Below are 27,191 nucleotides of genomic sequence, written 5' to 3'. Positions count from 1 at the left end.
AGTGATTTTTGATTAATAAAATCACGGCAGGTCCTACTTTTACGCAAAAGAATTTCCTAGGAGATCTTTAAAAAAAAACGCATTGCACGCCATGTGAGCGCGATGCGATTATTACCACTGAAAACTGTTGGGACTCTTGTGATTTTTTTTTACACGCAAGTACATAGATGCAATGCGTTTTTTAAAGCAAAAACACATCATGTTCGTATCCGGAATCACAATTCCACAAGCGCGATATCAGTCCAAGGTTCTCGAACCAATATGCGCTCGCTGGTGTGAATGCACGCTTAGTCACCTACAGGTACATATGCTTCTTTAGTGTCAGTCAAACTCTCTATAGAGCCCCCATTAGCACCACACGCACTGCCCACGACAACTGCCCCTGGCCGCCGCTGTACAGTGTCTGCCAGGCTTGTCAGTAACCGACAGCGAATCTCAGCTACAAACAAGTTTTTCCCTCTCTGCGTCCCGTAGCGTTGCGTTTCACTGGTGCGTTCCATTGAAGCGCCGCCCCATCCGGTGTGGTAGCAGGCATGTCTACCCTGGCCAAGGTGGTCCTCGGTATAACGGTGGTCCTGTCCGTCGGTACTGTGATCGGGGTGCACGTGCTGCAGACTTTGGAAAGAGAGGTCAGTGTGGGGGTACCTGCCGTGTTTTATCTGTGAGGTTTCCGGTATGGTGAAGGTCAAACAGAACCGTGCGAGCGCAGTGAAGCACACACAAGCAGCTCCTCTGTAGATATATAGGGGAGGCTTGGAAAACAAGTGGACATTTAGAGAGCCAATCACATCGCTGCTTTTTGTTGTGCAGGCTATAACGTGCAATCTGATTGGTTGCTATGCGCAGCTGCTCTGGTTTTACTTTTGCCCATAGCAACCACATCCTTTCTCTTGTACTGTGGGGCTTTGTAATAAAAACAAACAACCCTTGTCCCCAGCTGGGCCCTGCCTAAAGTAACACACGAGGGTATAGTCAACTTTTTGGGATGCAGCTGACCTGCGGCATCAGAGGTGACTTCCTCGTAGACTGGCTGAACGGAAGCCAATCAGAGGCCACAGTGGTATCGCCGTTGCACATGGCAGCGCCCATATCTTGGCGACTAGGATTTGGGAACGTGACGTTGTGACCTCTGATTGGCCGCAATGGTCATGTGCTTCTGTCCAGACTAACTGTAGGTCACCGCTGACGCTGGCTGTCAGGTGCGTTAGGGAGAGGCGAGTATACCCTCCTCTGTTGTTTTAGGCAGGGCCCAGCTGGGGGATGGGGTTTTATTGGTTTTATTTTAACCACTTAGTCAGGAGTCTCTTTTTTTGATTCAAGGCATCAAGCGTTGTTTTTTTTAATGTCGCATTGCAAAAGCCATAAAGCGTTTCTCTTGGTACCCCTTCTGTAGTTTATTTTTACAGTCCGTCATCGGACTACTACATTATCTTGGTGCTTTATATGTTCTTTTCTAGTTTAGATTTTAAGAATTTCACTTTCAGTCTCAAATTGTTGACTTACGTAAATTTGGCGTTTAAAAATTAGATGTGCACCATTGTTCTACCATTTTAAGCAGTAACCGCTAAGGCCAACTTGACAAAGACGTGTCTGCACGTGCAAAATTTGCGTGTGCAATACATCGAGAATAGAACCCATGGATTTCGATGGGTTTGTTCACATTTGCGTATCGTGCACATATTTTGGTCGCGCAAAAAAAAAAAAGTACATTTTCTATTTTTCTGCATTCTTGCAAATTAAAAAATTCCCATAGACGTCAATAGGTGGGTGTGCAATACACAAGGACATGCATGAAAAGCTGCGTAATTGTGCAGGAATAAGAGCGCATTACGCGTTAAGACTAATTACCATTTCAATCAATGCATCTTTGTTTGCCGTGCGCAAAAACATGACGCTAATGCACGCACAAATACACTTTTGCTCGTGGGAAACAAGTTTAAGGATGCACTTCCATGTGCACTAGCGCATGCAATTTCGCACTACTTGCCAGGCTACACATGCAGGTTCAGTCCAGTAATTATCGTAATAACGCGAGCGCTAACGTCAGTTGTTAGCGCATGTGTAATTATGGATTGTGCATATTAATGACATGACTTAAGTTGTTTGTTTTTTCTACTTTTTCTAGCGGTTGCGTATGGGTGTTTACCACGATCTAGAAAGGCAGAAACGGAAAGAAGAGAATTTACGTCTTTTGCAAGAACAGATCGAGTTGACCAAGCAACTGGAATCGGAACGAGAGAGGGCTCTTTCACGTAACGCGACAAACCAATTTTAAGGCTGGACGCATCCCGTGCGGTGGCCTTATTAGAAGTAACCGGAGTATTATGGGTAGTTCTTGTTGTATATAAGTCATTTTCTTGGTAGTTGATGGACGCTCTTGGAACTTCTGCTTTGAGATACGTCATGGACATGTAATAAAAGTGCCATATCCTCTATGAACTTGTGTAGTGTGGTCTCTGTTGGGTTACTTGGTTTGGAGTTGGCAGATCGGGATAGACTTATGGCAGCCACTGTATCTTATAAACCTTTGGACCTTAATTAGGTAGATTTGACCCTGCTCGTATTCTGCTGTGCATAGACTATGGATACTTCTGCGCATGTCACACCGGTGGATGATGATGCTACTAGGACATCTGCCTCTGAGGGCCTGGAGGAGGGAGAAGTGGAAGGGGAGACTCTTTTGCTGGTAGAGTCTGAAGACCAGGCATCTATTGACTTGTCCCATGATCAAAGTGGCGATTCGCTGAACAGCGACGTTGGCGATGACATCGACGCACCGTGGATGGAGGAGATGCCTTTTCATTGTGACAAATGTCAAAAATGGATTCCAGCAAGTAAGCAATTGTTAATTGAAAAGGGTTTTTCCAATGAAGGCAGATAATGGTGTATCTGCTGATTTTACTATACAGTATTAGTCTTGCCTGTATGAATATGTCCAGTGCGACCCACACATATTCCAATATGGATGTATGTCTCGGTCACACCATGGGGTTTACTGACCCGAACTGTCACTATAGTGAATTCCTATGATGGGGACAGTTCAGGTCAGTAACCCCTGTGGTCGTGCCGGATCAGATGTCTGTGTTACGGACCCACAAATGCGGCCATAATACTCTAGTGTTAAACTGGCCTTAAAGGCTATGAGAGTCGTGGAAACTCTTGAGTGCTCTTGGCCGCCACTTTTTGTGAATAGGAGATAAATATGGTTAGTACGAAAATATACTTCTTACAGCTAGTCCGATCCAATCTTGCCCCCGTTGAGAGATTCATCACACCTTTCATTTTTAGGATGTTTCTGATGCTCTGAAAACGTTTGTTTTTTTTTCTCGTAATGGGAACTCCCAGACCCAATATTCAAGAAGCTGTTTGAAAAACAAACTTTTTATATGTTGAAGTGGTTTTCAAGGACTAAACGATCGGTGACTATCCTCATGATAGGTCCTCAATAGTTGATCAGTGGGGGCCACTGCTCGCTATACCAGGTGATTGAAGAGGTTACGGCATTTGGGTGAGTCCCACGGCCTCTTCTCGGGTGAGTCCCATGGCCTCTTCTCTGGTCTGTGAAGTCACCTTGATTCACCTGGCCTGAGACCAGCTCTATTCCATTCAAGTGAATGAGATTGAGCTGCTATAACAGGCATAAGCGCTCTATTTGTATGGTGTATGACTCTGTCCCTGGTATGCACTTAAAGTGTTCTCGAGCGCCACCGTCACTTCAATCAGCTGATCACCTGGGATCCCAAGAGGCGGACCCCGCTGATCAACTAATGATGACCTAGCTTGATGATAGCCTATCAATAGTGTAGTTCCGAAAAAAGCCTTTTAGATTCCGCTCAGCCACTCCCTTTCTGTTATCCTTTTGCAGGTCAGCTGAGAGGTGATCCCCCAAGTCACCTGAAAGGAGATAACTTCTTTAAATTCACATGTAGTGACTGTTCTGAGGATGGCAAAGAGCAGTATGAGCGTCTACGGCTAACGTGGCAGCAGGTAAGCCAATGTAACGCATGTAATTTAATGTTTTCTAATGATTCTGCACTCTATTGCTACTTAGCGGTGTTATGCCAAGATTTAACGTTATCCCCTGCACACAGGATAGGGGCTAACTTTCTGATTGGGGGTCCGGCTGCAGTTTCATTGACATGAATAGCAATATTCTCAGCAATTACCTTATTCACACAGGGGAACGTGGGACCCCCAGTTTTCGTGATCGGTGGGGACCTGTGGATAACTTTAAATATTAACCCCACCCCTTTAAGCTGTTCCATAATGATATACAATTCTAATTTATATACCTGAAATACAGTTTTCTTAATTTCTAGGTTGTGATGTTGGCCATGTACAACTTATCACTGGAAGGATCTGGCCGCCAGGGCTACTTCAGATGGAAAGAAGACATCTGCTCATTCATAGAGAAGCACTGGACCTTCTTACTGGGAAATAGGTGAATGTTGGGAGTCCAATTAATAGATTTAATAATTGAGTCTGAAGAATCTGCTAGATTTTGACGCAGATTTATATTTTCGTAAGGCTGATTTCACATCTGCTTTTAAACCCTAGGCTGGCGGTTCAGTCACAGATCCATCCAAACGCTGAGCAGAAACCGCAATTCCAATGGCAGTTCTGCCCCGTGTGAACCCAGCCTTACGATGGCTTGGAAAACTGGCGAAGAAAAGTCACAAAATTTGGAGCAAGGGCTGCTTGTGCAAAAATGTTATGACTTTTCTGCCCTCTGCTCCATTTTTTGCCACTTTTGTGAAAAGTGGGCGGGGCTTTCAGGAAGGGGTTGTGGTCGTCTGGGTCAATTAATTTATGTATAATTTACGCCAGGAGCTGACGTAAACTACGTAATTCTACGCCAGGTCCAACATGCTGTACAGCTCTGTGTAGGTGCATTCGTCTCTACATGTATTAAGCGCGATGTGCGCCGGGGACATTCTACTTACAACCCTGCTGGGAACATCAGTCTTAGTAAATTCCCCATGTAGTGTCTAACTGAAGAAGTGGTCAGTGGGGGCGGTGTATATGTTTTGCAATTTAATGGGGTTTTTCCAGGATTAGGCCGCATTCACACGACCGTATGCATATATGCGCGCATGAATGCAGCGATTTTGTGGAACGGACATTTTTTGCAGGCATCAGTGTATTTTTAGTGTACTTTTTCTACGCACAAGGCATGTGCATTTGTGCACAGCAAAACAGTACCCACAGATTGAAATGGCTAATTCCAGATGAGTTTTTTTTCCCCCTACACTATGACGCAGTGTTTCACTCACCTCCTAGAGTATTTTACGTGCATTTGCATATCTCCATTGACTTCTATGGGGACTTTTGATGCAAATGCGCAGGAAAATAGACGCATATGAATGAACCCATTGGAAACAATGGGTTCTGCGGATTGCTAGCGCAAGTACGCCCTTGTGAAGCTGGCCTTAGAATAAATAATTTAGGGTTTTTTTCTAGAAAGGGGCCACTCTTGTCCAAGGGTTGTGTCTGGTATTGCATCTCAGCTGCTTCCACATCCCATGGACAGGAGTGACACCTTTTCTCTAATATGTCCGAATATTTTTGTTCCAGGAAGAAGACCTCTACGTGGTGGAGCACCGTGGCTGGATGTCTCTCGGTGGGCAGTCCCATGTTCTTCAAGTCTGGAGCCCAGGAGTTTGGAGAACCAGGGTGGTGGAAGCTTGTTCACAACAAACCACCTGCTATGAGACCTGAAGGAGACAAGTATATATCTTCCCAAAAACTAAAATGTACGTATTTAAATGTCACCTCCTGTGTTGTCCACCTAAATAATCTACTAACTTCTTAATGTTCAGTCAAAAACATCAATGTTATTTACATCATTATAATATTCTTCAACCTGAAAATTCAGTTTTAAATTGAATGTCCAGAGATGTGTGAAAATCTGAAGGTCCCAAATTCTGCTGGACCTCCATGCTACACTTTCATGTCTCTTGATTTAGTCCAAGCACATAAAATCTTACCTCTTGCCTTCGAGATGTATCAGGTGATCCTCCTCTTCCAAAATGAGTGACCCGGTTAGTAGTCATTCAGGAAAAAGTACAGTGCTGGATATTCAGCGAAGCTGTATTTTCACGCTTGGCCGATATTATCAATTCTAACCTCTTTCTCCTAACTGCTCTTCATTGATTATGGCTTTGCTAACAATCCATTGGCTACCGATAAGCAATAATTGTAAGCAATTCACAGTCCAGCCTCCTGGTTTCAGCGATGATGGAGGTTTCTTCATTGGGATATATGCTTGAATTCCTTTCCTTCTCCCCAGTGTTTATTTCTGTATATGATGTTGTGTGATATGCATGTATACTCAATATGTAATGTACATTAAAAATGCAACTGAATAGGTTTTAAAATTGGAAAATGACACTTCAGAACAATAGTCCTAACCATTGGCTCACCCCCCAACTGTGTGCTAGGAGCCATGACTTATAGCCATATGCACTGACTATAAGAAGGTTTCCACATTGGCACTATTGCAGACATCTTGATTACTCAATAGTTTAAAATTTGCATGAAGTAATGCCTTTTTGGTTCAGTATGTCCAGCTTAAAATGTGCGTTGTTGCTTGTACCACTTTCTTCACTTCAACCAATCTGGTTAATGACTTGAAAGATTGGAGCTCTCGTGGCTTGCAAATGGGCTGCGTGCCAAATTTGGCACTCAGTCTGTCTGCGGTGTTTGAGTTTTTAATGTAGCTGTTGACTGGCTCACTAGGTACAACAGGTTGGGGCCTCTGCTTGAAAATATAGATGTTTTTTCGTTTTCTCTCCTTCCCTTCATCCCCTAAGGGTACTTTTTAGACGAGTTGATTTATAGTTTGAACGATCGAGTGACGTCCCCATCGGCTCGTTGGCTTGGACAGCCTGTTTATACAGCAGATACACCATTGACTTGTTCAGACGAGAAATCGTTCAGTCTTCCACTTTCGGTGTGTAAGTGAATGAAGAAGGACTGAACGATCGGTATTTAAACTGAACAATAAGTGAACGAGCCAATGATGATTTAAAAAAAATTTTTTGGTTTTTTTTTTATGCCTGCGAAAAATAAACAATTATCGTCGGGTCGTTTTCTTGTATTCAAAGTGAATGAATATTATCCATTTTCGCTCGTTTGAACAATAATCGTTCCGTCTTAAAGCACCTTAACAACTCCTATAATAGCCTAGATATCATGTTTGCTCTGGGATTTCCATGGCACCATCAATAGAGTAACCCTTCATGAGAAAGGAGATCACATGACACAAGTCAATTTTCAGTAGAGTGACAGTTCATCCTACAGTGGAAGCCCCAACAAAAAGCACAATGGGGGGTGATTTTTTTCATCCCTCCTTTTGGCAGAAAGAAAGTTGCAAAATTTGGCACAGGCCTCACATGTAAAAAAAAAAATAAAAATTTGAGATGCGTTGAGCCACTCCCCGCCACTTTCCCAAAAAAGGGCATGGCTGCACTGGACCAAGAAATTTATGTATAATTTACAGCAAAAACCAGTGTAAATTATACCAGAAATCTATACCATCTCCTAGCGGGTGTGGATTTTTGTGTAGGCGAATCATACACTGGTGGAAATTCTATTAAAACTGGCATTTGACCTACTGGTCTTATCAAATTTCACCCATTGTTTATATTCCTCCAGCTGCTAGACTGAGTTTATGTCTGCATTTCAGTCATCACCACTAGAGATGAGTGGGGGGGACAGTCATCACCGCTAGGCGGGGAGCGGGGAGGAACGGAGGGGAGATACTCGGCTAAGGCACTACTCGCTTGAGTAATGTGCCTTCGCGAGTATACTCTCATCTCTAATCACCACTCATTCGACCAAAAAAATGGCACAGAGTGCAGTGCTATTATTTTTGTTTTTCTGGCAACACAATGGACGCCACAATGGAACCCGACATATGCACTTATAAGTCAATGGGAACCATGGGGTGCCACTGGTATCGATTGTACGGCAAATCTATCTCACAGTGGAAATCACAATGCAGATGTAAACAGAGCCTTAGGGGGCCAGGAAAAGAGAGACAAAACAAACTATACATGAAGATGTCATTATTTTCAGTTTAAAATCTATTGAGCGACAGTTTTAATAGTACAAGACCCCTTTAATTGTAGGGATGAAAGCGTATTATAACGGCACAACTGAGTGATAGTGGTTTTGTGGACTGTATATTATGATTTCTCCAGCTCCTGGTAAGTCTAGCTTGGACCCAGTGATCACAGTAGAAGGACTCAGAAAGAGATCTAGAGGGAACCCCGTTGAGTCTGCTATAGAGCTCAAAGAAAAAAGATCTCGGACTCAAGAAGCAAAAGACATCAGGAAAGCCCAGAAAGAAGCCTCTGGATTTGTGGACCGCAGTTCATGTTCTACTCCTGTGAAGTTCTCCAGTAGTCGGAGCCGTCGTCCAGACATTGTGCTTGAGAAAGGGGAAGTGATAGACTTCTCCTCTGTGAGTTCATCTGACCGGACACCCATGACCAGTCCTTCACCCTCTCCTTCTTTGGATTTCTCCGCTCCGGGTACACCGGCTTCCCATTCAGCAACTCCAAGCCTACTATCTGAGGCTGATCTAATTCCAGATGTCATGCCACCCCAAGCTTTATTTCATGGTTAGTATAAATGTCAACTATAATAAGAATGAATCTCTTTACTATATCCTTTATTATGCTCAAGATACAAATGTATACCACTGAGAGAAAAATATATTTACCCTTATGGAATGGATAAGCAGGAATGGTTTTGAATTTTTATGGAAAATGTAATATTTGAGAAGAATTATGAATACAGCTCCGGATTATAATAAAGGCTGTTAGTCAGGATCAGTACAAGATAGATAATATATTTAGCAAAGTTATTCAACTTTTTATGCATATTTGCTAAGAAATTGTAAAATGGTTTTCAATTAATACCAGCATATGCCTTTAAATACACTCATTGTCAAAAAAATCAAGCCCCTAGGAGTTGTCGTTTTGCTGCAAAACCCAGCATGCAGTTCCATCTCAGGCAGATATACAAATGATTAGAATTGTGGGGTGATTAGATCGCTCTTGTCACCTGAGACCCTAAAAGTGGTTCCACCCTTGGCCTATAAAAAAGGCTGTCGGAGGCTTCTTGCGTGTAGTGACCTTTTCTTCTTGTGTAGAGCTTGTTGACCACTAGACGCCTCCTACAATGCAACAGTTAACAGAGTTTGAGAGGGGCGCATTATTGGAATGTGAGAAGCTGGATGGTCATATTGACTAATTTCCCACCAAACGGGCCGTTAGGACCAGTGGATGCAGGAATGTACACAGACAAGCAATTGTGCTCAGGACGCCTTCAACAGACCACGAGTAGAGAGGATCATCTGATTGTCTGACAAGCACAAGCAGCTTTAACTCTTTTCATTGTCCACTATCCAGAGACAGGAGGTGCCATTATTACAGGCCCCTTTATCTGTTGAAACCATTTCCAGGCACTTGGCTGAAGGACATTTGGTCTCAAGGTGTCCATTACGTGTTCTGCCTTTGACACCCACCCACCATTGCCTCCATTTGCAGTGGTGTTGTGAACGATGAAACTGGACTTAAACTGAGTGGAATTGGGTTGTCTTCAGCGACTAATTCGGGATTAGTTTAGGCACTGGCAACGGTCGTGTTTGTGTCTGGAGACCTGTTTGTGAGCGCCTCAATCCTGCCTTTTCTGTGAAGTGGCACACTGCCCCCTCCTGGTGTGATCGTCTGGGGGGGGGGGGTGCATCGCATACAACAGTCAGTCACCCCTAGTAGTGGTATGAGGGACAATGACAGCTCAGCGATATGTTCAGGACATCTTGCAGCCACAAGTGTTCCTCTCATGGTGGCTTCCAAGAGGCATTTTCCAGCAGAATAATGCTCAGCCGCACACACAAGGGGCTCACAGGAATATCCCTACAACATTGTCACACGTCCGTGGCTGCCCGTCACCAGATTTATCGCCAATCTATATATATATAAAGCTGAAAGCCCTGACTGACTGACTGACTCGCCAAAAGTTCTCCAACTTCCCAATGTCGTAGAAACATGAAATTTGGCGCAAGCATAGATTATCTCCAAAATAGGAAAAGAAATTGGGTCCCAACTCGATTATTCAATTGTAGCGCAAAAGAATTGGCGTCGAAATTTAACGTACATAATCTAAATCGCTCACTTCCCAATGTCATAGAAACGGGAAATTTGGCACGAGCATTGATTATGTCATAAATAGGAAAAGCTAATGGGTCCCAATTCGATTATTCAATTCTATGCGCAAAAGAATTAGCGTCCAAATTTTACGTGCGAAATGTAATTTTTTCACTTTCCGGTGTCATAGAAGCAGGAAATTTGGCACGAGCATTGATTATGTCATAAATAGTAAAAGCTAATGGGTCCCAACTCCATTATTCAATTCTATGCGCAAAAGAATTAGCGTCCAAATTTTACGTACATAATGTAAATCTCTCACTTCCCAATGTCATAGAAACATGAAATTTGGCACAAGCATTGATTGTGTCATAAATATGAAAAGTTAATGGGTCCCAACTCGATTATTCAATTCTAAGCACAAAAGAATTAGTGTCCAAATTTTATGTAAGTAATCTAATTCTCTCACTTCCTGATGTTATTTTATATGAAGGAAACGTCGCATGGTTTCCTCCACGTGGTGTTTCCTGGGTAACGCAGAGAACTATGCAAAATGGTGAACATATTTTTTTTCCTCAGTATCTCTAAAGTAACCACGACTTCATAAGATTTTCCGTGTGAACACCAGATAAACACCAGTACCAAATTAACTCGGGCGAAGCCGGGTATATCAGCTAGTAGAACATATATGGGATGCCAACTTCAACAGCCTACGAGTTTACACGATCTACAGGCTTTGTTACAGCAAATATGGAGTAAAACGCTGCAGGATACCATAAAGAACGTGTATGCCTCCATGCCTGCCTGTATCACATCTTGTATCCAAGCTAGAGGCGGTACAACAGGGTACTAGAGCCTCCATGCCTGCCCGTATCACATCTTGTATCCAAGCTAAGGCAGTACAACAGGGTACTGTAGCCTCCATACCCGCCTGTATCACCTCTTGTAGTCAAGCTAGAAGCAGTACAACAGAGTACTAGAGCCTCCATGCCTGCCTGTATCACATCTTGTATCAAAGCTAGAGACGGTACAACAGGATACTAGAGCCTCCATGCCTGCCTGTATCACATCTTGTATCCAAGCTAGAGTTGGTACAACGGGATACTAGAGCCACCATGCCCGCCTGTATCACATCTTGTATCCAAGCTAGAGGCAGTACAATGGGGTACTAGAGCCTTGCTACAAGGGTTCAGCTTTCCACAATAAATCCTTTTGCTCTGATTGTAATCAGTTACTTACATCAACGTTACAATAATGCAGAGAAAGTTTCATTCGATGCAGACAATTTCTACGGGAGGGATTGGTTTGACAATGAGTGTAAATGCATTAATCCAGAAACTGTTCACTTTTTTCTTAGATTTTTTTTGTTTAACCCCTTACTGACAACACCATTGCCTTTTAACAGCGATCATTTAAAGTAAAAAAAAAAAGTTTAGGTTTCATCTCCCCTCATGGATCATATCTGTGAAGGGAGATGAAATTACGTACCTAAGGCTCCTAAATTTATTTGTGGACCTTACCCCGGCTTCTGTGCACGCACCCATTGCAAAAATGGCGGATACATGCACCAAAGCCGCAGATTGCCAAAGTAGTTTAAAATCTCCCAGCTCCTGGCTACCAAATGTAGTTGAGAGCCTTGAGATTTTGGGCGGGGGCGGGGCACCGTACGTGGTCCCTGGTCACCTGATCGCCGCTATCCAATGGATAACGGCGATCGCGTAAAATAGAAATATATATCTTATGAAAGATTTGTACAGTATGTTTGCACATGTTTGAGATCTTACAGTTGAAAATTTGAAAACAATTGTCTTTTTTTTTTCAAAATCTTCCCAATTTTGGCACTTTTAATAAATATACACAAATCCTATCAGTCTATTTTTACCACCTAAATGAAGTACAATATGTGGTGAAGAAAACAATGTCAGAATCACTTGGATATGCAAAACCTTTACAGAGTTATTCTATGTTAAAGTAACACATGTCAAATTTCCAAAATTTGGCTCCGTCACTAAGGCGCAAACAGGCTTGGTCACTTTCTAAAGATCAGAAACCATTCCATGTGGCAGATATGTCTATACAGCACAGTTCTGTCAATTTTGGGGACGCTGTATGTTTTTTCTTATTGTACAGAAAATCAGTGATGGTTTTCTGTGTTCTTGGCCATATTTCCCTTGTATAAACTTGGTCAATCATTATATGAGGAGACTGATCCCATCAATGTGAGTGATCTTTATTTGTCTTCTCCTAAAAACATACATACACATTGGGCACAAGAGTTGTCGCGTGGGGCATATCCTGACCAATGTCAGGCACACCTACCACGTCGACTAACCATAGACAAACCTCAACACATAACAGAGTGACCCAGACTTGTGCCTCTCTAATTAGGTCTATATCGGAGCTTGTCTAGACCCAAACGATAGATAGTTCTTATTGTTAGCAAAAATAGGTCTCAGTAGTCGAAGCAATATAATAACTGATAATGCTTCTTACTGAATTCACACATCTACTATAGAAGTCTATATGGTCCTCGATTATACGCCCATTTGGTTCTACTATGCAGGACCAAGAATAGACGTTTTGATTATGGGGAGTATATTCACAGCGGGAGTATAACCAGCTGAGAACGCGTTTTAGTCAGTGAGCACTATAGATCTAGGTTGGGACTGACCCGTCGGTATAGGCCAGTGATGGCGAACCTTTTAGAGACCGAGTGCCCAAACAGCAACCCAAAACCCACATATTTATGGCAAAGAGCCAACATGTTAGGGGGCGGGGCTTATCACGACGTATGCTTTTTACCCCCGTCGTTCTAAAAAGGACAGGGACGCTTCAAAATAGACAACATGCAGATTTGGGTTGCTTTTTGGATGCGGAAATACTGCAGAATGTCCTCAGCGGAAATTTCTGTGGAAAATTCTGCAGCATTTCCGCATCCAAAAAGCAGTCAAAATCTGTACGCTGTCTATTTTTAAACAGCCCTGCCCATTTCTGTCACATGTAAACCTACCCCAGCGGTAATAGTGAACCCCCCTCCCGACAGCGGCCCCAGCGATAAGTGTCCCTCCCGACAGCGGCCCCAGCGATAATAGTGTCCCTCCCGACAGCGGCCCCAGCGATAATAGTGTCCCTCCCGACAGCGGCCCCAGCGATAATAGTGTCCCTCCCGACAGCGGCCCCAGCGATAATAGTGTCCCTCCCGACAGCGGCCCCAGCGATAATAGTGTCCCTCCCGACAGCGGCCCCAGCGATAATAGTGTCCCTCCCGACAGCGGCCCCAGCGATAATAGTGTCCCTCCCGACAGCGGCCCCAGCGATAATAGTGTCCCTCCCGACAGCGGCCCCAGCGATAATAGTGTCCCTCCCGACAGCGGCCCCAGCGATAATAGTGTCCCTCCCGACAGCGGCCCCAGCGATAATAGTGTCCCTCCCGACAGCGGCCCCAGCGATAATAGTGTCCCTCCCGACAGCGGCCCCAGCGATAATAGTGTCCCTCCCGACAGCGGCCCCAGCGATAATAGTGACCCTCCCCACAGCGGCCCCAGCGATAATAGTGACCCTCCCCACAGCGGCCCCCAGTATGACAGCGACATCCCGCAGCGGCCCCCAGTATGACAGCGACATCCCGCAGCGGCCTCCAGTATGACAGCGACATCCCGCAGCGGCCTCCAGTATGACAGCAATTTCACACAGCGGCCCCCAGTGTGATAGCGACGTCCCACAGCGGCCCCCAGTGTGATAGCGACGTCCCACAGCGGCCCCCAGTGTGATAGCGACGTCCCACAGCGTCCCCCAGTATAATAGCGACATCCCACTGTGGCCCCCAGTAGTAATAGCGACACCCCACAGCGTCCCCCAGTAGTAATAGCGACACCCCACAGTGGCCCCCAATGTAATAGTGATACCCCACAGTGGCCCCCAGTAGTAATAGTGACGGCCCCCAGTGTAATAGTGACACCCCACAGTGGCCCCCTGTATCATAGTGACACACTCCACCCCCCCTTCTCCAAGACCCATATACTTACCCCCTCCTCCTCTGCATGGCGTTGCTGCTCGGCTATGATCCTGGCACACACTGTGACGTCAGTGTGCTGCTGGACACCTCCTCCCCCTGCTCTCGCGGAACCAAGTAGTAGGAGACGTTGGGGGGGGGCATAAAAGGATCCCGGTTGCACACTGACGTCACAGCGTGCACCAGGATCAGCGCTGCTAGCGGCGTAGCTGAGTGAAATCTGGCAGGGGGGGCCACAGCCCCTGCCGGTATTCACTGGTGGTGAGCGGCCGATGGCGGCGCGTGCCAGCAGGGAGGGCCCTGCGTGCCGCCTCTGGCACGCGTGCCATAGGTTCGCCACCACTGGTATAGGCCATCGTGCTCACTGACTGAAACGCGATCTCGGCTAGTTATACTCCCGCTGAGACTATACTCCCCATAATAAGGAACCACCATTTAACTAGTCGCATCGGGTCTGGAGAATATCGATTCGCAAAACCTGGCAATAGGGGCAATATATCTCTAGTTTAGAGTGTAAGGGATCTTGTCATTAACAACTGGATTATATATCCCATGTAATAACACTCTCAAACTTTACTCTGACAGTCTGGATATCAAGTTGGGTTTGGCAATTATTATATTGCTTTTCGTACAGGAGATTTTCAGATCTGTGAAGATCCAGCGTCTTTAATCTGAGCATGAGATTTTTTTTTGAGTGGTTCTGGGCTCGAGTATCGAGTATTCCGGGCTCAAAACCCCTCACATCAAAACATCTATTCTTGGTCCTGCATAGTAGAACTAAAGGGGCGTATAATCGAGGACCATATAGACTTCTATAGTAGATGTTTGAATTCAGTACAAAGCATTATCCGTTATTATATTGCTTTGAGTATGGAGACATATTTTGTATTGTCTATGGTTAGTCGACGTGGTAGGTGTGCCTGACATTCATTAGTCAGGATATGCCCTGCGCGATAACTTGTGTGTGTGTGTGTTTAGGAGAAAACAAACAAAGATGGGTTTTTATTAGAAAGTCTAATCTGTGAAAGGGCTTATTTTAGTGTTTATAGGCTTTTTTGCTTCACTCTGAGTTACATCAATGTAAGTATCGAGGGATCAATTCACCTATTTGTTACCAGTAAGCCTTTAAAACGTTAATTGAACAGTATTATGTATAGCTGATATCATTGGTATACATCTCATGCACCACATGTGCTCCTCTGTGCTGTGATGGATTAACTCAACACGTTAAAGGCAAAATGCAAGTTATCCATATAAATCCGGTTATATTCACCCCTTGCAGATGTGAACATTTCGACCTTGCACCAAAGGCTATACAGTGTTAAAATGTTGCTATCTGTAACCCTGGGTACTCCTTGGATTTTGTCTCTTATTATACATGCGCTGCTCCAAAAGATTAAGGGGACAATGAAGCATCACAGTATAATTCCAAGTCACTTCAGGGAAGTCAATCTGTCCAGTTAGGAAGCAGAAGCGGTTGTGAATCAATTCCAGCTGCTTTGGTCTAAATGAAAGTGACAACCGGAGAGGCAACAGCAAGACAACACCCAAAATCAGATTGGTTTGGCAGGTGGTGGCCACAGACCATTACTCTCTCCTCCTTCCTGACTGATTCTTCTCTAGTGTTCTTGTCACTACTGGTAGCATGAGGTGGTACCTGCAGCCCAGTCAGCTTGCACAAGTAGTCCTCCTCCTCCAGGATGACACCTCCATATGTACCAACGCAAGGAGGTGTGCCGTGTCTCCCAGCAGAGTCTCAAGGGCATGGAAGAGATACCAGCACACGGCTGTTACACAAGGAGAGATGGACAGGGTTGTAGAAGGTATCTGTATCTGCTCCTTTCTGCGAGGAGGAATGAAATAAGGAGAACCCTACAAAATGACCTCCAACTGGCTACGGGTCTGCATGTTTCTGACCAAACGGTCTCAAGTAAACTCCATGAAAGAGATGCCATGGTGAACATTAGGCTATCTGCAACATCAGTGTTCGCTTAATGTTTTTTGAGTGGTGTAGATCATTATAACAAGTTATTGCTGTCATTAGGCCCTGGCAAGAACGGCCATGTGTCAAAGATGGCTCCAAGAATGGTGGAAAGTCTCAAGAACAAAACTAACCCAGAAAGCCTTAAAAAACTTAATTTGTGTAGCCTGGAGGAGGGGGGGGGGGGCGTGATGGAAAGTTTTTTTTATATATGTTAAAGGTATAACTAAGATTAAGGAGGAAAGTGCATTCATTAGGAGGCTAAGCACTAGAACAAGGGGGCACAATCTAAGATTAGTTGGGAAAGATCAGAAGCAATTTTGGGAAATTATTTCTCCTACTGAAAGAGTGGTACATGCTTGGAACAAGGTTCCAGCAGACGTGGTTGGAAAATCAACAATACATGAATTTAAGCATGCTGGGATAAGCAGAGATCTATGCTAACAAAGGAATGAAAAGGAAATAATACAAGGACAGCCTGGAAGGACCATGTAGGCTTTTATCTGATGTCAATTTTCTGTTTTTTTATTTTTTTAATTTGACCTGCCTCCTTTTCCTTTTAGCTGGACAGTCCTGTCACTTGCACTTATTTCATTTGTAGGTCAACTTTCTATTGCGCTGTGTGATTCTATGCCGTAACTGTAACTATAATCCCTTGTAACCTTGTCTAACCCTTATTATGCCTTGGATAACGGGTGATTGTTTGGCATGAACCATGAGCAACGTCATGTTGCTATGTAGTTTGGGCCCAACAATTGTATTAGGGCACAAATGAAATTGTGTCACAATGTGGAAGAAGTAGAAAGCGACTTAAACTTTTTCCAACTTTCGCACCTTGTGCAGGACACGTTTGATATCCAGAATGTTAAAATGTTGCTGTTGAAATGAATGCCTGGTATTTTGGGTGAGAATTAATTGCTTTCCAATGTAACCATTTCAGATGATGAAGAGATGGATGTTGATGGTGTCATCGATCCTGGGATTGAATACTTACCTTCGCCCAACACCACCCACTCAACTCCTATATGTCAAAAGAATTTCAAGTCCTCTATGTATGTAAAACAAGAAATAGAGAGTGAAGAGGAGAAACTAGACCGGCTGGAGGGTGAACTGCACAAGGGCCCATCTGCAGATAGAGCCCGGGACAAGAGACGACCTCAGCCCATACAGAAGGATAAAAACAAAAATCCTCATTACCATGCCATCAGCCTTTATGAAGAAAAGCTGCTCTTAAAACGCCTTGAGGCTTGCCCCAATGCCGTCGCTGTGACGCCAGAAGCTAGAAGACTGAGGCAAAAGCTTCTTGTTCGGAAGGCAAAGCGTGAAAGGGGTTTGCAACTTTTTGACTTGGATCAGGCTGTGAATGCAGCTTTAATGCTTGTTGGAGGAGTCTATGGAGCCAGGGAAGGTGCAGTTTCTAGGCCAATACCCACTGGGCCTCAGTACAAAACAACAAGCAAGGACCTGAGAGTCTTGGACAGATATCAGGTGAGTAGATGTTTGGTCAACCATTGTGATGCCGACTGAATCAAAACGTTTGCGGGAACTCTAGTAGGAATGACGGAAGATACCCTTCATAATTATTTATTAGAACAACTTCCAAACTACCTAATTACTAATTTTTGAAAATGCTACCCATGCCAAGCATTAATTGAACACATTTGGACCTGTGCCTAATAAAAAGGGTTGCAGGTTGAGTATAGCTAACCTCAAATGGAATCAGCGGAATAATCGGCTATTTTGCAAAGCATTATTGGTTAGCACTAGTGATGAGCGAGTATACTCACTAAGGGCAATTGCTTGAGCGAGCATTGCCCTAAGCGAGTACCTGCCCGCTCGAGACAAAAGGTTTGGGTGCTGGCGGCGGGCAGGGAGCATTGCCCTTAGCGAGTATACTCGCTCATCTCTAGTTAGCACTGATGATTCACTACCAGCATCTCTGTTCCCTGCATTAGATTATACTCTGCCTTGTCCATTTACAGTCTTCTTTTTTTTTATTTGTTTTTTTTTTAATCCTTTCTCCTCCTATAGACTGCAGTTCCTGCAACTAAAGATGTCCATCACTCCGCTGTGCGTTTCTTGTATCGGCTTGGTGCAACTGAAGATAAAGATGCAGACCTCAGCATAGTTAGTCCCTACACTGCTCGCATCCTGAAGCCATATATAAGGTAACGGTTTATAGTTGGTAATCCTATTTCTTTACAGATACAATTTACAAATCTGAACCATTTTTCCTTTCTAATCGACACAATTATAGGACTTCTTAGGCCCCATTAACATTTACACCGAGCCACTGGCATCATTTTTGTTCGGCTACTGAGCAGTGAAAATGCCAGAACAGCCGGGCCTGGCCTGTGCTCCAGACGGTCTCCATTGACTATATTGGCCCATTTAGCCTCCAGCATGCTAGCTGAAATTTTCCCGTCGGAACTAGCACAGCGTACTACGCTATTTAATTTGGAATTTCATGCTGGATTTGCGCTGGAGATTCCAAACAGTGCCTCTAGCGCAGATGTGAATAAAGACCTAACTTGGAATTAATATGAAGCTGTGATGGAACCACCCTGTTTTGAATAGGGAATTGGAGCTTAAGGGGGTTGTTCGCTGTCAACAACAGGGATACATAAGGACAGTGATCCCCACTGCTAACCCCCTACACGCTGCAAGCTATGCAGATTGCAGCATGTTAAAAAGTTCACAAAGGGAGCGTGCTCCCTCTGTGATGTCATCAGACCCCAGCAATGTAATCACAGAAGGCCAATGGGTAGCCATGGAGACATGACACCAGATACTGGTGTCCTGGCTTGCCATTGCCTATGATCGCTATTGTAAACGATAAACCATTGCAGTACAGAAGTACTGCAATGCATCATCATACCAATCATAGCTGTTATGGTTCAAGTCTCCTGCAGGAATATAAAAAGTGTAAAACAAAACACTATTTTATTTATTATATATATATATATATATATATATATATATATATATATATATATATATATATATATATATACATATATATACATATACATATACATACATACATACATACATACATACATACATACACACACACACACACACACACACACACACACACACACACACACACACACACGCTGACGTGCCATACTTGTGGCACCACCGCTGTTGTCTTGGCATATAACCTATGAGACCAGTGATTGGTGGAACCCAACAGACCCCATTGTAAGTTTGTTGTTTAGGACACACTGTGTATGTCTTGAGATGGTTCTGGCAACGAGATATGGCTTCGGTTTTATAATAGAAGTCACAAAGCCAACATGAGCTAAGCCTAAAGCCCCATTACATGTGACTATTGATGTTTGTACTAACGACTTAACGACTTTTTTGCTCTCAAGTACTGAGCGCTTACACGTGAAGATAATTGTTTTAAATCCTAGTCCTTTGCCTTGTTCGCTGTGTAAACACTTTATATGTTATTTGCTTAGGTGGGCGTAGGTATATGCGAAGAATCTCTAACGCAAGATTTTTAATTAGTGCAAAGAAAAAGCCATAGTGTTTAGCATGGCAAACAATACCCCTCCCCTCAAGTTGTTTCAAAGGCTGAACGACTGCTGTTTAAACGTAACAACAAGCGAACAAACTAGTGACTATTTTTATACAGGCTAAAACTCTGCAATAAATGACAAGTGAAGGAATAGTGTATGATTGCTTCCCGTTTACACACAACGATTATCGCTCACTCAACTTGAAAACCCTTTACTGCTGTTCACACGTCCTCCTCCTTTTTACAGTTTGAAACTTAAAAATGGTTGTCGATGATTTAAAAAAATATAGTAATTTTCGCCGAAACAGCGCCATCTTGGTCGGTGTGTGCAATTGTAGCTATGTGCCATTCACTCGAGGTGGATGATCTACAATGCCAGACACAACAATGGTGGTATTTCTAGGGGGGAAAAAAACTTTTTTTGTGATTTCTGAAAACACCCCTTTAAGTGGTTTTGCAAAGCTGTGGCAAGAATGCATGGCTAAATTGAACATGTGACTATGGCTAATAATCTCTCAAGCTACTAAATTTTGTAGAAAACTTGTCAAATGCGGAATAAGTTGGCACTATACAAATAAAGATTATTATTCTACTGCATGCAAATGCATTTCTACTTTCGAGGAACTTTTTTTTTTCTGTATATTACTGGTTAAACACCGTATAGAAGAAAAAATCTGAAAAATCTATCTACCTTTCTCTATCAGACGCGACTATGAGACCACCAGACCATGTCGACTGCAGCTTTTGGCTCAGATCAGGGCTCATGCTCACAGAAATGACCCCAGCTGGGTACCAGAACCACAATCCCCCATTGACTATTGCTATGTTCGCCCGGGTCACATTCCCACAATCAACTCCATATGCCAGGAATTTTTTTGGCCAGGTAAGATAATGATGGAACATATTGACTGATAGTTATGCAGAACTATTTTTAAACCTAGAAATATACGTTTACTAATCTGCGGACTGCTAAGCTCAATTTCCCCAACGTTTCCTGGTGGGACAGAGCTTGCTTTGATGATCTGCATTTTTAAATGTCCTTTCACAGTCTTTATATTGAGTACTATACTATGTAATGGAAAATGTGGTTCAATAGACTGCATTGCATTATCACTACGAGAACATTAAAGGGGTTGTCCCAGTTAAGTAAAACCCAATCACCGGGTCCCCATGCTGTAAAATAACATAGAAGCTGATCTCTCCTCTTCCCGCTTGTCCCTCGCCAACGATCACTGAGCGCTGTCATTGACTGTAGCAGGAGGTTTACAGGCTGTCACAGGCTTGACTGCAGCCTGTAAACAAACACAGTGGTGACCGGAGCTGGCAGCGGGGAATAAGTGGGGGGAGGTGAGTATTATTTTCGAGCTCAGTTCTATTTTAGGACTTAACTTGGACAACCCCTTTAATATTTGCGGAGTTGGTCAACTTTTCATATAAATGATATCATATAAATGATATCAAAGTGTAAAACCATATTTAAACATGAACATATACTCCAGATAGTATGATATGACAAGTGTTCCTTGTGTTTCTAGGCATTGATGTTTCAGAGTGTTTGCAGTACCCAGATTTCAGTGTAGTAGTCCTGTACAAAAAGGTGGTTATTGCCTTTGGCTTCATGGTGCCCGATGTCAAGTACAATGAGGCCTATATTTCATTTCTATTTGTCCACCCCGAATGGAGGCGAGCTGGCATAGCAACATTTATGATCTACCATCTTATTCAGGTAACCAGTGACTAGTATGATGTTTTTTTTTTGTGAAAAAATGATTGTGGCTTCTTGCTGCCATGAAGTTTGCTGAGGCACAAGGGGCATGTATCCTGTATTAAAACGGTCTCAGAAGTGGTCACCAGACCAAACTGTATATGGTCTCCTTCACACAATGTTTTATCAGTGTTCGTTTGTGAATGCCTTGAATTTCAAGCATTTATTTTAAACAAGATCTTATTTTGCAGAACTTTATACAGGAGTTTTTGTGCTGTTTTTCTTTAAAGTTCTATAAAGAAGCCTATGGGGACAAACATAATACCCAAAAATCGTATTAGAATTTTTAAAAAAAGGCTTCTGACTCCAAAAATGCTACAATAAACTCAGGGCCAAAATACTGTGTATGTAAACTTTACAATATCTTGTAATGAATTGTAAAATAACATCTAGCTGCAGCGTTGCTGACCTTAACACCTTAAGGACCAAGCACCGTAAATTTATGGTACTTGATCGTGGGTTTTAATCCCGGACGATAGCAAAAAAATATAGCACAGGATTAAAGCTCCTGCTATGTTAGTAGGAGCAGGTCGGGTCCTTGGCTGTTCCTCACAGCCGAGGACCCGGAGGAGAGGGCAAAAGCAGTTTTTAGCCCCTTCTTTGTTCTCTTTTGAAGACTATGTAATGAACAGGGAAAGCGGAAGCATTTGGCCTGGCAATCACTTGGCTGCTGGGTGCTCCCTGCCGCAGCGGAGCTGCAGGGTCCTAGCAATCCCAGAGCAGCTCTGATAATGTCTACTTTCACTACAGGGGGATGTTTTACCCTGTAACTTAGGCTCCTATGGATGCTCTAGCTACAGTGGAAAAGTGTGGGGAAAAAAAATTATATATATAAATGACCCCCAGAGGTCTTATGACATCATGAGGTACATAGATGTTAAAAAAAAATAGTTACAAAAATAAGTAAAAAAAAAAAAAAAAAAAAAGAGTAAATTTATTATTTTTGGTAGCTGAAGAAAAGACTCTAGGACAGTCAAACCACCACATGGGTAAAATCCTTGAGAAGTGTCTGGACAACAAGGCCGCTTGTTCTCTAAGGCTTTAGGCCCTTTTTTTTTCCTACAGATTCTGATGCGGATTTCACACAGAGATCTGGGTTGAAATCGGCGTCATTTCCGCATCCTATGGAGTTCAGTCAAGCAGTCATTCATACAGTGCAAATCCAACAGCTTCTTCAAATGCAAATCCGCACCAGAAATCTCAGGTTCAGCCTTCGATTTCTACCACGGTTTGTAAGGGGAATCGGTGTTGGATTTTCCCAGTGCAGATTTCAGATCATGTGAATGAGGCCCTAAATAGTATAAGGCACCTTCGTCATTTATTTGTACAGAATTGAGTGTTGCCATATCAGGTAACATTAGCAAACATCCTTCAATGCTATACAATGTAGGAATCAACCACCGCTCATTACTTATAGCTGGACAGCATTTCAATTGAAGGGATACAATTAAAGCCAAGATAGTGAAGACCGTAGTTTCTCGTGAATTCTTGTGTAATCCTGATGTATGGTGTCACTGCAGGTAGTTGCTTCATTATGTTCCCTCACCTTTATGCAGTAACAATCCAGGATTGCACTGGGTGACTACAGCAAATTACAGCCCTGGGTATTCGACTGTTTCCCCTCAATCTGTTCCAGGCTACTTCCTATAGATGATGAGGCTATTGCAAACCAGTCATCCCTGCTCCCTCCCCGAAGTGGAGCAGAACCTGCTTACTGCCTGTGACATGCATGCTGCTGCGCAGGGCAAGCCTGCAGCCTCTCCTGTGCGTCACATCTGTATCTCTTGCTCTCCAGCATTCTGCTCACAATTTTTTGAATTCTCGTGTCTAACTGCAGTTTTTGGTACTGATTTGGGGCTAGTTTAGGGCTTTTCTGGTTTCTCGTTATTTGTACAGTAGGTGTATGTTGGCTCATCTTATTATGTACCTATTACATTAGCATTTGTGAACTGGAATTCATTGCATTTACATGGTTTCTAATATGTATATAAGCACACGGGATCGGCTATACTTCAGGCCTTCTCACTAAGCTCTCTAAACTTTTTTTTTCCCTCCTGACAGACCTGCATGGGGAAAGATGTTACTCTACACGTCTCTGCCAATAGCCCTGCAATGCTGCTGTACCAGAAGTTTGGGTTCAAGACCGAGGAGTATGTCTTAGATTTTTATGACAAGTACTATCCAATAGACAGCAAGGAATGTAAACACGCTTTTTTTCTGCGGTTACGAAGGTGATAACAAGGTTGACCAAAATATTCTTTAGAAGGCGATTTCCTTTTTTTGCAGTAAAAGTTCCTCTATAACGAGTTCTGTATAAATAACTGTAGTTTAAGAGACTTTGTCACCATCTTTTTGCACCCCTCTCTGAGGGCAGCACAAGGTAGTTCCAGTCACACTGATTACAGTGATATGTCTGTTGTGTGGATCTGTGCAGTAGTTTTTGAGAAACTTGCATTTTATCAGTAGCAGCAAATGCATAGGGGACTACTTAAAGTAGTCCAGGATATCCATAAGCTGCAGCTAGCTGCACCCACCCCGCCATCCTGCCACTGTTAATGTGCATAGTGACACTGCTGCCAATCATTGGCTAGAGGGCGGCGTGGGAGTGGCTAGTCTGCAGCTCATGAATATGCAGGACTACTTTTGTGTCTGGCTGCTACTAATACAATGCAGGTTTCTCCCAAACTACTGCACCGATACATATAGTAGACATATCACGTTAACCAGTGTGCCAGGCATTACATTATGGTAGTCTCAGTGAGGGCTGCATAAACTCCAATGATTATCAGAAGTATTACGAGTAGTATGAGATGCCGATAGATGGTGAACATGTTGCTGATGTGTGTACAGGAGGTATCACTAGGACTAGCAGGTTTAGTATAGATCTATAAAAATGACTACTTCAAAACCAATTCTGTAGAACATGGCTGTCCGTTTGCTATTTCGTTGCCATTTGGTCAGCAATATCATGGCTCATATAACATTGTATGATTTGTAGTTCTGTTAAACTTGGAACAGATATCCCATTCAGTATTCATCACACTAACAACTATCAATGTATGCAGCAAACCGGTATTTTGGATGTACATATTCTAGTGTCCAGCATTTGTTTTATATTGCATGGTTAGTCATTTGTTGTATTTTTTTTTTTTTTTTGAGAATTTAGGATTTTATTCTGCGCATAGACCTACAGTTATAATTGTTCATGAACTAGAATGTCAATGACAATCCATTTTACGCAGGCTATTTAAGTTAGTAAGCTTAACCCTTTCCAATCCACGGTCTGACGTCATCAATGCTGTACAGCACTGATGTCCGAAGACGTCCGACAGGGTATTCTTTCTGTATATTACTGGCTGCTCTGTTGTCGGGTGCCTCTCCAGCATGTCGCATACTGCAGTACTGCCTCTAGCCAGCAGATGGCGCCATTGTATCGTGGCAGAGCGCGAAAGCTCCCTAGGAAACCCTGAATCCAAAAAGTTAGGCCTCATGCACACGGGCGGATTTTTGCTGCAGAATCCAGAGCGGGCGTCCGCCTCGGATTCTGCAGCAATAACCCTCCATAGCATACTATTGAAAAATGATTCTGCATGCACGATAAAAAATTGCAGCATGCTTTATCTTTCTGCGATGTGCGAATGAGGTTTTCTTTTTTTTTTTTTCAACCTTGTATTCCTATGGAGCCCGTGTTTTATCGTATCAAACATACGGTGCGATTTTAACATTAGAAAGTCCCATTGACTTTTGCGATTTAACTCCAGCCGCAGCCCCTTTCAGTTCTTTCCACGTGATGACAGAACATTTCATTATCAATTAATGTGCAATCAGTTGAGTGAAATAAATTTTGTTTACTTTTGTAAAAATCCTTGTTTTTGTCATCTAGTGTGATTTGACTGCATTTTCCTTGGATGGGTATCATTATTCTACAGGAATGGGATTGTTATGCACATACATAATAGAATACGCTTTAAATTACTACAAGAATTAAGTAAAAAAGATGCAGAATTACAATGTCTCTTCTGGTCTGGATAGATGGTAAGGACTCATACACTGCTAGATTTGGGGTCTGTGTCGTAGGGATCTGTGATACAGCATGCATGGCCTGCGGACCCTTCTGGTAGCTTTTGTGTGCCTCAGACTATATACATAAATCAGAGGCATTCAATGCTTCTAGGGGAGGATAGGATGTCCCATGGAGGAGGCACATGAGTGTCTACGGGTCCATAATATAGAGTTGTAGGGACTCTGTTGATGTGTACAGACTTGTGATATTGCTTTGTACATGAACCCTTTAAACTCCTTGGTCTTTGTAATTAAAAGTTAGGGGTTCATATGACATTTGTGACCGTTTTGTCTGCCCTGATAACCGTAAAAAATAACACCCTTATTTAAAAATGGTACTGATTATAAAGTCCTCCTAGTCACACAAAAAGATAAACCATTCAAGCAGTTGTACCAAGGCTGGTTTCACATTTGGGTTTCATGAAAGCAGTGTTTGTTCCATCCTGGGTTCTGTTTTCCATGTTGAAAACTGCATGGAGATCTAATAATCTGGATGGCCGTGTACTCTATTTTTCCACAGACTGCTTCCATTGAAGTCAATGGAGGCATCCGACCCGCAACCCACGCACAATTAACATTGCATATGGGCTGCGAGTACTCGTATAATTGGCACAGGAAATGCAAACAAGAAAACAAGCTATTGCGCATGACCGCCTGCGAGCTGCTGCGGTCATCCACAATACAATTCAAGCAGTGTACCAGCCTGACTCATAGTCAAAATCCACTTCAGGCCTCCTGCAAGCGGGATCCGACCTATTCATATGAGCCCGTCCTTTAAGGCTGCTCTCACTTATGCATTCAGAGAACGCCGTGTCCAAAACCATGGCATTTTACCACAATTTCGCAAAGCGGTTTCAAACGCAAGTCACAGCATTTGTCAGCGGTTTTTAACGCACCCCATCATTGTGATGGGTGATGAGGTGCATTAAAAAGCAGACAGCGCTCTAAAATTGCGGCGTTAGAAATGCTGATTTTTGTGTGCTGGTCAACGAGGCTCCGTTCAAATCAATGGGAGCGTTGTACTGCGGTGTTTGAAACACCGTGCCAATCGCGGTAAAAAGAAGGCTGCGTGAGAGCGGCTTAAGACGTTATGTCCATTATTGTGGTCCACCTGACAAAATATTTAGAATTTTTGTTGTCATTTTTAAACAATTAGATTCTACTTTTTTTTTATTTCAATTTTTTTTACATTTTAAAAAATACCCAAGATGCTGAAATAAAATGTTTAAAATGCCTCACTTTCCCCTCACTACTGCTGTTTGGTTTCCCTGTCACATCTGTGTCCACTTCTGCATGATCACTGTCAGGCTGCCTTCACATCTGTGTTGGAACCTCCGTTGCACATCCAACACAAAATATAGCGCATGCTGTGCTTTTTCTTCCCGTAAAATGCTGGGCAGCTGGGCGGAAATGAAATGGACCCCATTATGCTCAATAGGGCCTGTATAGTTCTGTCAAGACAGACCCATTTAGCCAGGGAATTCCCCGTTCCTGCTCCTTGAATGGAGCAGGAAATCTATATTCCCACCACAAACGTAAAAGCAGCCTCACTTGAATGGGTCACTGCAGTGACATGTCAACTAAATAGCCTTCCAATAGGTGGCGCTGCAAAGGTATTGTTCCATCTCCCTTATTTGACCCACGTCACAGGCCTCTCACCAGCCAAGCCAGAAACCTACTGCACA

At 43.3% G+C, this 27,191-nt stretch overlaps 2 protein-coding genes across 3 annotated transcripts; both read left to right on the top strand.

Moving 5' to 3' along the window:
- The first annotated feature begins 486 nt into the window (after positions 1–486).
- On the top strand, positions 487–2,435 carry PET117 (PET117 cytochrome c oxidase chaperone). Its single transcript, XM_066595778.1, has 2 exons — positions 487–629; positions 2,126–2,435. Exons 1-2 carry the CDS (start codon positions 534–536, stop codon positions 2,273–2,275), a joined length of 246 nt encoding a protein of 81 aa, XP_066451875.1. The 5' UTR covers positions 487–533; the 3' UTR covers positions 2,276–2,435.
- A 146-nt stretch (positions 2,436–2,581) lies between these two features.
- On the top strand, positions 2,582–25,309 carry KAT14 (lysine acetyltransferase 14). 2 transcript variants are annotated; one of them, XM_066595776.1, is made up of 10 exons: positions 2,582–2,834; positions 3,866–3,987; positions 4,320–4,441; positions 5,575–5,753; positions 8,205–8,627; positions 17,091–17,638; positions 18,182–18,318; positions 20,384–20,562; positions 21,215–21,405; positions 23,506–25,309. In XM_066595776.1, the coding sequence occupies exons 1-10, from the start codon at positions 2,582–2,584 to the stop codon at positions 23,677–23,679; spliced, it is 2,328 nt and encodes a 775-aa protein (XP_066451873.1). In that variant the 3' UTR covers positions 23,680–25,309. The 2 variants fall into 2 exon arrangements, with proteins under 2 accessions (XP_066451873.1, XP_066451874.1); XM_066595777.1 differs by lacking the exon at positions 8,205–8,627.
- The last annotated feature ends 1,882 nt before the right edge of the window (positions 25,310–27,191 follow it).

This window comes from Eleutherodactylus coqui, chromosome 3 (assembly GCF_035609145.1).
Source record: "Eleutherodactylus coqui strain aEleCoq1 chromosome 3, aEleCoq1.hap1, whole genome shotgun sequence".
In the NCBI taxonomy this organism is placed as follows: Eukaryota; Metazoa; Chordata; class Amphibia; order Anura; family Eleutherodactylidae; genus Eleutherodactylus; species Eleutherodactylus coqui.
Note: the sequence above shows the minus strand (reverse complement) of the source record. Positions and strands in the feature narration are given on the sequence as shown.

Coding starts and splice junctions, on each gene's coding strand:
- KAT14 (XM_066595776.1), top strand. CDS start 2,582: ATGGATACTTCTGCGCATGTCACACCGGTGGATGATGATGCTACTAGG. Junction 3,988..4,319: donor TACGGCTAACGTGGCAGCAG/GTAAGCCAATGT, acceptor CTTAATTTCTAG/GTTGTGATGTTGGCCATGTA. Junction 20,563..21,214: donor CCAGGAATTTTTTTGGCCAG/GTAAGATAATGA, acceptor TTGTGTTTCTAG/GCATTGATGTTTCAGAGTGT.
- PET117 (XM_066595778.1), top strand. CDS start 534: ATGTCTACCCTGGCCAAGGTGGTCCTCGGTATAACGGTGGTCCTGTCC. Junction 630..2,125: donor TGCAGACTTTGGAAAGAGAG/GTCAGTGTGGGG, acceptor TACTTTTTCTAG/CGGTTGCGTATGGGTGTTTA.